This window comes from Dromiciops gliroides, chromosome 4 (genome assembly GCF_019393635.1).
Source record: "Dromiciops gliroides isolate mDroGli1 chromosome 4, mDroGli1.pri, whole genome shotgun sequence".
Classification (NCBI taxonomy): Eukaryota; Metazoa; Chordata; class Mammalia; order Microbiotheria; family Microbiotheriidae; genus Dromiciops; species Dromiciops gliroides.
The window spans coordinates 248131828-248143122 of NC_057864.1; the positions used below are offsets into that span (position 1 = coordinate 248131828).

General features: G+C 48.2%; 1 protein-coding gene across 2 annotated transcripts; it reads left to right on the forward strand.

Moving 5' to 3' along the window:
* The first annotated feature begins 4499 nt into the window (after nt 1–4499).
* PIM1 (Pim-1 proto-oncogene, serine/threonine kinase) lies at nt 4500–9961 on the forward strand. 2 transcript variants are annotated; one of them, XM_043999759.1, is made up of 6 exons: nt 4500–4786; nt 5075–5181; nt 5374–5424; nt 5540–5906; nt 8302–8478; nt 9432–9961. In XM_043999759.1, the coding sequence occupies exons 1-6, from the start codon at nt 4705–4707 to the stop codon at nt 9587–9589; spliced, it is 942 nt and encodes a 313-aa protein (XP_043855694.1). In that variant the 5' UTR covers nt 4500–4704; the 3' UTR covers nt 9590–9961. The 2 variants fall into 2 exon arrangements, with proteins under 2 accessions (XP_043855694.1, XP_043855693.1); XM_043999758.1 differs by lacking the exon at nt 4500–4786 and having other exon boundaries at nt 4824–5181.
* Nucleotides 9962–11295: the final 1334 nt, after the last annotated feature.

Sequence of the window (11295 nt, forward strand, 5' to 3'; positions counted from 1 at the left end):
CTCAAATGCAAAAGGGTTTACTCTGATTGTAGGATCTGCATAATTCACTCAACACTGGATCAATATTGATCATGAGATTTCTCTTCAAAGTCATCCTGAAAAGCTTCACATTTCTCCTTTCAATGAAACGAGGCAGCTTTAGTGAGCACCGCTGATAAAAGGTCTCCGAATCTTAGGTTCAAGCTCCATCTTTGATACAGGCTGGATGTAACCCTGGACAGATTCCTAAATCTCAGTGCTCCAGGCCAGTCTCAATCAAGGAATATTTATTTAAGGACCTACTGCCTGTAAGGCATTGTGCTTATATGATACTGAAAATAAAAACTAGCAATAAAATATAGCTATATACTCTTGCTCAAGGACAAAAGGCTCATGTTTATATAATCTTAATAATTTTCAAACATTTTTCTGACAATCACCCTTTGAGGTAGGTAACACAAAAGTATTAGTATCATCTATCTCCACTTTCCAGATAAGGAAACTGAGACTTGAAGAGACTGAGTGACTGACTGGTTTATGGTCTAGAAGTTAGCAAAATACACATGGAGAACTTTGTCATTTAAAGAGTAGTGCACTTAGGGGCAGCTAGGTGTCTCAGTGGATACAGCACCGGCCCTGGAGTCAGGAGTACCTGAGTTCAAATCCAGCCTCAGACACTTAACACTTACTAGCTGTGTGACCCTGGGCAAGTCACTTAACCCCAATTGCCTCACTAAAAAAAAAAAAAAGAGTAGTGCACTTAAACATCAAAATCATACTGCCTCTGAGGCAGTTATGCTGGAGGTTAGGCAGACAATAGATAAAAATAAAAAGCACTAAATAACAAAACAGTACAAGACATGCCACAAGGCAGTAGCTGATTTTATTGCCAAATACATAGAATAGACAGTAAGAGAATTGGGAGGGCTGGGAAGGATCCATGAAGAAGGAGCTCAGAGATGAGTTTTTAAGGATGGGAAGTATTTGATTGAGGCAGTTAGTTGATTCACTTGATAGAGCCTCTGGGACTGGAGTCAAGGAAGATCAGAGTTCAAATCCAACCTCAGACACTAGCTGTGTGCTCCTGGGCAAGTCACTTAACCTCTGTTTGCCTTAATCCACTGGAGAAGGAAAATAGCAAACCATTCCAGTATCTTTGCCAAGAAAACCCCATGGTCTGTATTGGTATGTATGTCCCACAGGGTCATGAAGTCAGACACAACTCAACAAAAACTTGGATAGGCTAGAGGAAGAGAAGAGGTTCAAAAATGCAAAGCATATTTAGGGATATAACAGGATCATAGGAGATAAAACAAATCCAGTTTAGCTTGAAGTGATAGTCCCAGAGGTCTAGGTTCCAGAGAAATAAGATCCCTCAGGGAGTTTGGGCCAGGTTAAAGAGTCTGGAGTTGTTAATCTTTTAGTGTATCCATTCATCATCCATTTTAATAATATGTACAAAGGCAATGTTGGGGCAAACTACATCTCATTGTCTTGACATCAAGCATTAGATTTCAACACCAGTGAGGTGGATAAAGGGATGCATTGGTATTCAAAAGACCTGGATTTTAAAATCCTGTTTCAGACACTATGTGCGTGACAATAGGTAAATTGGAACCTGTCTGAGATTGGTTGGATAATATGTGTATTTCATAAATCAAAGGACAGTTCCAAAGAACCCATACAAATGTGAGTTATTATTAATTAATTAAGCCACAACACACAAACAAGAAAATAAAAGGAAATTGACTAACAAACACGTGTTATACAAAACATGAGCTCTTCTAAAGCAAAGTGCTAAATGTTTAGTAAAATATATAGTTGACAGTGGGTTTATAAGACTACATACATCACCCAGACTACACTTCCCTATTTTTCCTTTTAAGTAGCAGCCACCTAAGCACGAAGAATTTAAGATAAAATATTGCTAACTAAGCAATGATATTCTCAACAACAAAATTTTTATTAAGCACCTACTATGTGCAAGGTAGATGAAGGAGGAATTCAAGAAAAAGTGAAAATTCAATCACACCTCCTATCCATTTGGGGCATACAAAGACAAAACAGTTCCTTCCTACTCTCAAGCAACTTAAGTTATACTCAAGGGAGACAAACGCCTGTGGCCCATAGATAAAAATGCAAAGAAATTTCAGAAGGGACGAGTTAACAAGAGGAATGGGGGCTGAATTTTTGAAGGAAACCTGGGGTTCCAGAAAGAGGTAAGGAGAGAAGTGTATTCCAAGCACAGGAGGGCAAACTATGGAAAAGAGATGCAGATCTTACTCACATGAGGTTATAAAAGGGAATAATATGAAATAAATCCAGAAACGTAGGTGGGAGCCGGATTTTGGAGGGCTCTTTCCAATCTCTAATCCCTAACAGACCGAGGAATTTGTGTTTTATCCTGGAGGCATCTGGGAGCTACGGAAGACTTTGGAAGAAGGGAATGGGGAAGCTTGGTCAATACAAGGTCAGCAGGGTGGAGAGAGATTGGAAATAGAGGAACGAATCAGAAGGCCACTGCAGTGATCCCTCCAAGAAGTGATGAGAACTAGGAGAGGAGGTGTAGTGATTGTGTGAGGAGAATGAAGCAACTGAGGAATGCTGCGCAGATAGATCCAAGGTCAGCAAATTGACGGGATGGGGGTTGGGAGGAGTAAATGGAGAGAGGTGAGTCGACGACGGTCGTCACCCCGAAGTTGAGAACCTGGATTCCTTCAACCAAAGCCGAGAAGTTTGCTGGAGGGGTTGGGGGGCGGGGTGGAGGCACACTTATAGTAAATTCAGTTTCGTACTTGTGGAATCCGAATTGAGCTGCTAATTTTTCACCGGCGATCCATACTTAATCTTAACCCATTCGGTGGTTAAATAGCCTCTTAAATTAAGGAGGAAGAATGAAAAGAAAGTGAAAATCCAATCACTCGCTTTGCACTTTGTTAGCAGTTTGCAAACGGTTAGGAAGGTAGCGCGGGAGAAGGCAGTGGGGATGAGCTCCGTAGTAGCAACAAAGCTGGGTGTGGTCAGGGTGGGGGAAGGAGGTGAAAAATGTGAATGAAACTGGCAGCTTCAAATCCAAACCGGCGGGGACTCTGGATCAGAAAAGCGTGATCTCTCACTGTGCCAGCCCACCCAGCACAGAACGCACTGGGAACAGCGTCTTTAGAACAGAGGCGAAGATGACTGCTCCCTTGGTCATCTCTTCTTTTTAATTGTAAAAAGTATTTAAATGCCACCTTATTCTGAAAGGCTGAAATCATCTAGATGGATAAATAACTCTCTCCTTGGTTTAGGGAGTTCTGAGCCCACTTTTGTTCCAAAGACCTATGAGACATCCCCACTCCTTTCATGACTCACGGCCCTGCAGTGCCACCCTCCACCCCCTCACCCGCACCACCGGGCGCTTGCCCTTCAACCGAAGACTCATGTGGTGCAAAACCCCGCGTCCACCGAACCGGCCAGAGCACGCATGGAGGTCACACACACACAAAGACACTCCCCTCGACCACCCTGCTCGACTTACATACCCAACCCCCTATTCCCCCATTCTCCACTGCCACCCTGACTGATAGATGTAATCGTCACCGAACTTGGTCTATTGCAAAAGCCTGACCCTAAGCCTCTTACTGCATAGAGAACGAGAACGAGGCAGAGAAAAAGAGCCAAAGAAAGGGAAAGAAAGGAGAGAGGGAGAGAAGGGAAGAGGGAAAGGAGAGGAAGGTGGGATAGAGGGAGGGGGAGGGAGAGAAAGAAAGAGAAAAAGAAAGAGAGAGTAGGGGAGGTGGGTAGACCCCAGGCTTCCTTTGATGGCTTTTGTTATTGTTTGGGTTTGAATTGATAAGCCCCTCCCCATCCTTCCTCCCCGTGGCCCTGCACTCTGCTCCCGCCTCCTCCTCTCTGAGCCCGCACTTCTCTCGCCCCTCCCCCTCCATTTTGGCGCCTTTTCCTTCCCGCCACGTCGAGGCGGCGTAGCTACCATTCTGACGGTGGGGGGGAGGGGGCACTGGGGGCGGGGCATTTGCTTTATGCAGATCTGCTGGGCTCTGGTTGGCTGGGGGCGGCCTGTGGGGGCGGGGTTTAGTCGTGCCGGCGGTGCGGTGGGGAATTCTCCTTCCCAGCTGCTTTCCCCACCCCCCCCTTTTCTTCACGACACCGACTCGGCAGCCGGGCGCCCCGCCCCCGCCCACCCCGCCCAGCCTCCCGGAGAGGCCCCGCCCGCTCGCCCGCCTGCCCGCGCGCCCCCCCCTCCCGCGCGCTACGCCCCCTTTACTCCTGGCTGCCGGGCGAGCCGGGCGTCTGCGGCGGCGGCGGCGGCGGCAGAAGCGGCGGTGGCGGCGGCGGCGGCGGCGGCGGAAGAAGTCTAAGAAACAGCAGGGACGGCGGCGGCGGCTACACAGGCAGAGGCGACGGAGGCGGCAGCAGCAGCAGCAGCGGCGGCAGCAGCAGCAGCAGTCCGAACAGCCGCAGGAGGAGCAGCAGCAGCAGCAGCAGCAGCAGCAGCCACCGCAGGAGCAGCAGCAAGAGCAGCAGCAAGAGCAGCAGCAGCAGCGACGGGTCGGCTTCTGCAGCGGCGAGCTCCGCACCGCAGCGCCGCGGGCTCTGCTGCAGCATACTGATCCCGCCAAGCCGCCCCGGCAGCGCCCCCACCCCAATCCCCGGCAGCTCCCACACCCTCCGCCCAGCCCCGGCAGCGTCCGCTCCACGGTTTTGTCACCCCTGTACCCGGGGATGCTGCTGTCCAAGATCAACTCCTTGGCTCACCTGTGCTCCGGGCCCTGCGTGGAGCTGCACTCGGCCAAGCTGCCTCCCGGTGAGGACCCACCCCGGCGTGGAGGGCGGGGACCTGGACCGGACCGAACCGACGGGGAAGGGAGGACGGTGGGGTTGGGGAGGGGAGGAGGGTGCACGCCGGCAGAGCCGGCAAGGAGAAGGACGCTTAAGGAAAGGACGGACCGAGAGGAGGTGATGCAGGGACTGATGGATATAGATGGGTGGAAGGATGGACGACGGACGGACGGACGGACGGATGGGTGGATGGGTGGATGGATGGGGAGGGGGCCGCTGCAAATAGTCGATGACGCTGCCTCTTCCTGCGAAGGGAAAGAAAAGGAGCCCCTGGAGAAGCAGTACCAGGTGGGCCCTCTGCTCGGCAGCGGCGGCTTTGGGTCTGTCTACTCCGGCACCCGGCTAGCAGATGGCGCACCGGTAAGTGGACTCCAAAAACGCTGGGGAGCCTTCCCCTGAACTCTGCCCCCAAAGCCCTGCCTGGTTCCCGGTTTCCCCAAAGCCCCGGCTTAGGGTGGGCGGGGGTAGCGGACAGAGATCCTTAGCCGAGGTGAGTGTCTGGGTGAGTGGGTTTGGCGGTAACCTGAGGTCCTTCTCTTTGGGGGTTTGCAGGTCGCTATCAAACACGTGGACCGGGATAGGATCTCAGACTGGGGGGAGCTGGTAAGTGCCTGGGACTGCTGTCTTTCTGGGGGGAGATAAGCGTGTGTCTCTATCCCCGTGTGTCTCCCCTTCGTGCCCGCCCACCTCTCCTGACTCCCGTAAATCTTGCCCACAGCCCAATGGCAACCGAGTGCCCATGGAAATCCTCCTGTTGAAGAAAGTGAGCTCGGGATTTCCCGGGGTCATCCGCCTTCTGGACTGGTTCGAGAGGCCCGACAGCTTCATCCTGGTTCTGGAGCGGCCGGACCCTGTCCAGGATCTCTTTGACTTCATTACGGAGAGGGGAGCCCTGCAGGAGGAGCTGGCTCGAAGCTTCTTTTGGCAGGTGCTGGAGGCCGTCAGGCACTGCCATAGTTGCGGGGTACTGCACCGAGACATCAAGGATGAAAACATTCTCATCGATCTGAGCCGGGGGGAGCTCAAGCTGATTGACTTTGGATCCGGGGCTTTGCTTAAGGACACAGTCTACACTGACTTTGACGGTGAGTGGGGTTTCTCGGAGACGCTGGGAAGGCAGGTGCTGCCTAGACTCGGCAGCGTTATTCTGACCTGGAGCTGTCCCTATCCTAAGGGACCTTCTGGGCTGCTTTTCTCCCCGACCTTTTCCCAAAGGTCATCTTGCCTTGCTGGAAGAAATCGGGACTAGCTGCAAAGGAACTGCTTCGAGGGGGTGGGGCGAGAAAGATAGCCAAACCTTTGAAGTTCTCCCCTTGTGTGCTTAGGGAAGACCGACCAATTTAGCCTTTAGGACTTTGATAAGCTAGGCTTGGCGAGCTTATCCAGAAAGCAGCAAGTTTCAGGTCTGTTGATCCTGTAATACTTGTAGCAAGAATTTCAGTTGTGGCCGACGGATCCCCCTTAACCTTCCCAGTTCACTGGGTCAGTCTCTTTCCTTATGGATAAAGAGACTGGGTTCAACCCAAACCTGACTTGTCATAGCCCAGATTTTAAAATCCTGACCCAGTTTCCCCGGCATTGAGGGGTGTTGAATACAGAGTGCCTGGGGAAGGAGCAAAGGGGGTTTTGGAGAGAAGAGGAATTTTCTGGTAGTTTCTTGTGGGTGGTCTGGGTTTGTTTTTCTTTTGATCTAGCAGAGTCAGAGCAGGAAAGAGAAACTGTTCTCTTGTCATTTCACTAAATTATTCATTTTGCTGGTAAAGGTGGTAGTGGTTTGTTTTTGTTTTTCGGTCCAGGGATGAGTGTTGTGAAATAAGATCTGTAAGATTTTAAAATGAGTTCATTCTTCCCCACTCCCACCCCCTCTCACTTCATCTCCCAAACTCCCCCCTCTCCCGGTGCCAAATAGAGGCATTAGGGTGAGGGGAGGGGTTTGGGGCTGGTCCTTTCTGCTGCAGGGAGGAATGTGGGAGCTTCCCTACACTTGACATCAAAGAATGGGAGGGTGGGTAATCATCTGAGAGGCTTAAGCTAACAAACTGCTGACTTTCAAAACCTGTGACTCGGCCTTGCGGTTTGTGTTTATTTGCCCTTGGAAGATGCTGGGCCTGGGCTGCATTTTTTGTATTTCACAGTTAATGGCTGGCAGGACCCTCCCACCTTTCCAAGCCTCTGCTGCCCCCTGGTGAGCAAGAAGCAGGGGTGTGCTTTTTCTTTTCTTTTTTTCTTTCTTTCTTTTTTTTTTTTTTACAACCCAAAGTTTGTAAACAGGAATCACGTGGCCTAGAAACCAGCCCAACTGCTCTGACCTCAGCCTACTCTTCCTGCCTGGGGAGGAGGAGGAGGAGGAGGGGAGGGGGGAGAGGTGGTAGCTCAAAGAAGAGGGCGTGGGCTTAGGTTAAGCACATGCTCTGGGCATAAAAGTATTTACAAGGGCATGGGAGCCCAATTTCTGATGTCATGGAAGTGTACCGATTTGGATGAGAGTCAAGTCTTGGGGCAACATTTGAATTTAGTTTTAAGACTAGTTGGTTGTAAATATGTCTTTGATTCCTTAAGACCTACCATGATTTTTATGGGTGGCCTCCTGAACACCAGGACTCCAGACTGTGGCATTTAAATTTGAAAGGGGTTTAAGAGATCTCTGGAATCCAAATGTCCTTTTACCAAAGAGGAAACTGAGGCCCAGAAGGGGGTCCCTCCTACCAGCTCTCAGAATGTGGTCAAATGACAATCTTTCTGATCCTCAATTTCCCTGTCTTTTAAAATGAAGATTTTTACTTATACATCTACTTCAGCACAAGGTTGCTGGTAAAAAAACAAAAAAAAAAGGTGATTGTTTTTTATTGAAATCTGAAACAATACATCCTAGATTATTTGAAAGTTTAGAATCTTATATTTAAAAGTAGGCCTAATGTTTTTGGTTCTTGATAATGGTACCAGTGGAAAGGAACTTAAAAGCAATCAGATTTTCTTTTTTTTTAATTATTTTTTTTTAAATGTTGATTTTCAAATTCTCTCCTTCCCTCCCCCCACCCTACTCAGGAAGTCAGCATAGATTTTCAAAGTGGTCCGACTTGTCTCTTGGTGAAGTTATTGTTTGTAATATATGTGTTTCTGCCATGATAGGTTCAGTAACCCCAAAAGGAACAGAGCTGGGATTCAAACTCCCCAGGTGTTCTAGCTTATAAATTTAGTGGTCTGCCTTTTCTTTGGTGTCTATCACTGCCTCACACTCTCCTTCCCCCCACCCCAAAAAAAAGCTTTATTTCTTGAAGCAAATTTTTGAAGAACTTTAGTTTATTGTTAGACATCCGGGAAATACCAGGAGCCACCTACCTACTCTCCATTATTAATCCTTAACAAACACTTAGCACCCACAGTGTCTGGTATGAAACTATGTTGTACCATTCTTTCTTTTTGACTGAAAACAGAATATAGCCTGTTTTCCCTACTGATTTCCCATGGCGTCTCTTGCAGGGACCCGGGTGTATAGTCCGCCGGAGTGGATCCGTTACCACCGATACCATGGCAGGTCTGCTGCAGTGTGGTCCCTGGGGATCTTGTTGTATGACATGGTCTGTGGCGATATTCCCTTTGAACATGATGAGGAAATTATCCGGGGTCAAGTGTTCTTCAGGCAAAGAATCTCTTCAGGTAACTTAAAAAAACACACCCCCCCCCCCACCCAACTTTGTTTAGACAGCTTAGTATGTATATGTATGAATGTCTTATCTCTAGACAGGTAACATTTAGGTATAGGTTCATAAAAGAACTCCATTCCCTTTTGAACTGGTGGAATCTTTGAATCTGAGTAAGAAAGCCAAATGGATATATTGTCAGGCTTCTCATATAGATGGTTCAGAACAGGCCTGGGACCTCAGGGATGGTTACAACACTAGACTGGTGATTCATACTTCATACCTGGGCCCAGGAAGAAACTAGTCTGTTTTTCTTTCTTTGGAACTAAAAGGAATAGCCCATGTGGTTTGTTCATTAGCACCAGTGAGTCACCTTAATACCAGTGAGTGTATTAAGGGGGAAAGAAAACCACGTACAACACCCTAGATTATTTGAAAGTTTAAATTCTTCTAGTTGAACATAGGCCTGATATTTTCGGTTCTTGAGGTAGTGCCAGAGTAAAGGGACTTAAAGGCAATTTATAGATTTTTTAAGTGGTTTGAGTTGTCTTTTGAAGTTATTAACTGTTTGTGATATAGCAATGTTTCTGCTGTGAATGACTAATTTAATCTTATTGGTGCTTCATCTAAAGTCCTTCCTGTTTCTGGGGGGTGGGGGTGGAATTGTAGGCTAGCTTAGTTTATACAAATAAAAATTTGGAAATGATTGACTTAAGGGAAGATGCTACTTTAAAAAGATTTTTTTCCACTTAAGGCATCTGAAGGATGCAGGTGTTAATTAATACCTTTTAAGTCAAGAACAAACAGGGTTGATCTTCCAGTAAGGGTAGCCTCAGCAGGGCTGAGGGGGTCACCACACCCAGATTTGGTTTTTTATACCTGTCCTCTATAACCAAGCGGGCAGACTGCATTGCTAAGCCAAGTTGTCACTCCTCTTAATCACCACCTGCCTTCCTTTGCCTTATGCAGAATGTCAGCATCTCATTAAGTGGTGCTTGGCTCTGAGACCATCAGATCGACCATCCTTTGAAGAGATCCAGAGCCATCCGTGGATGCAAGATGTGCTCATGCCCCAGGAGACAGCAGAGATCCACCTACACAGCCTGATGCCAGAGTCCAGCAAATAATAGCTTCTCTTCAGGCTCCCCACCCCACCCCTCCACCTCCTCATCGATGTTCAAGGGGCAGAGAGGCAGGGGAAGCTTCCTCCCTTCTCCCACTTCCCAAGTACCAATGACTCTTGGAATCAAGCAGGGCCTTGCTTGTTACAGGAACAACAATTCATAGCTCATTCCAGACCCAAGCTCCCTGGAGGCTGCCTCCTAACTAGGAGAAACTACTCCATCCCAGGTGGCCTGGGCCTCAATTTCTAAGGATTTTCCCCGTACCACTTCCCCCAGGTTACCAGTGTTTCCCAACACTGCAGGATCCTGGAGGCTTCAGCCCTGGGCTGAGACTGATTTCCTAACTTATAGAGTTCTACTGAATGCTGGGAGGGTTGGAGGAAAAAAAGGGGGGGAGGGAGGGTTGGAGAGGGGGGGAAAATAGGATAGGACTGAATTGAATGACATTGTATTTCGTCACTGTCACCCCTTCCAACTCTTCAGAGTGCCTTCTGTGGTGACTCCGGCTGTGCTGGGAGAAAGACTGGAATTTGCCCTTTTACCTGCTGCTTCTCAAAATCTGCCTGGGTTTGGTTCCCTCTTCTCTCTCTTCTTCACCTCCTCCCAAATTCCACCCCACTCCCTTCTCAATCCATAAGAAAGGTGCCATGGAAGAAGCTGTGGGGCCAAACACTGAGCCACCTCACCTGCCTGATTTCTGCCTCTTCTAGTAAAACTTTAGAACTGACTGGTCTTCCTCCTTGGTTGTTAACTTAATGTTTCAAAGCCAAGACCTCGAGAGAAAAAACAAAACAAAACAGCGCACAGACAATGCAACTCAGCAGGAGAAGAAAAAAAACAAACTGTAAATGTGTGTGTACATTTGGCACATTAGTGTAAAAAAGATTGTAGTTGTTTGGAATTTTTTTGTTGAATTTTTGTCTTTTTAAGTTATTTTCTTTTTTTCCCTTCCCCCTTTTTTTTGGGGGGGGTTAAAAAAAAAAGCATCCTAACCTGGAGGTCAATGTTATGTATTTATTTATTTATTTATTTGGTTCCTGGCTTGTCACCACCGCACCCCCTTTGTCTTTCACCCCCCCCCCCCACCCCCCCCACCCCGGCTTTCCATGGCTGCTTGTCCTGGTTTTCTTTTTCTCCTTTTCTCTCCTCCAACTTGGGGACCTTCTGGGGGTGGGGATTGGTATTGTATGTGTCATGGGATGGAAAGGGGTGGGGGGGGCAGCCAATCCCTGCTCTGTACGTGCCTCAACACTGCATGGAGTAGCAGGACCTGGGCCAGACAGCTGTCTGCAGCTCCTGGACGGACTGCCTTTGTTCCCCTCACCTGCACACATGTGTCTAGTTTCCATGGGTGTTGGGGGAGGGGCATTGCTTTGTATATAACCCTTCTGGATGGTGATGTATATGTGGTGTGTGTGCGCGCGCGCCTTCCAGATTCTGGGGCTGTTTTCAAACAGCACATAGCCTGCTGGTTTTATCAAGTGTAATACTGTACAGGAGGATTCAAGAAGATCTTATTTTTTTTTTATACATGCTGTTTTTAAATAAAAAAAATCCTTTTGTCTTAACCTATGGCTCTCACCCTTGATCCATTCCTTGCCCAAACCTACCGAGTTCTCTAAGTCATCCTGGGCTAGTTTCTAGGACTGAGGGAAATCTGTTTGATCTCTATGGAGCTGAGTAGGCTCTGAGTACACAGAGGTAGTCGT

What these genes read in the sequence shown, in the direction of transcription:
- PIM1 (XM_043999758.1), top strand. Translation starts at nt 4,942, where the DNA reads ATGCAGGGACTGATGGATATAGATGGGTGGAAGGATGGACGACGGACG. An exon ending in GGCTAGCAGATGGCGCACCG is followed by an intron (nt 5,182 to 5,373) that starts GTAAGTGGACTC and finishes GGGGGTTTGCAG; the next exon opens with GTCGCTATCAAACACGTGGA. An exon ending in TCTCAGACTGGGGGGAGCTG is followed by an intron (nt 5,425 to 5,539) that starts GTAAGTGCCTGG and finishes TCTTGCCCACAG; the next exon opens with CCCAATGGCAACCGAGTGCC.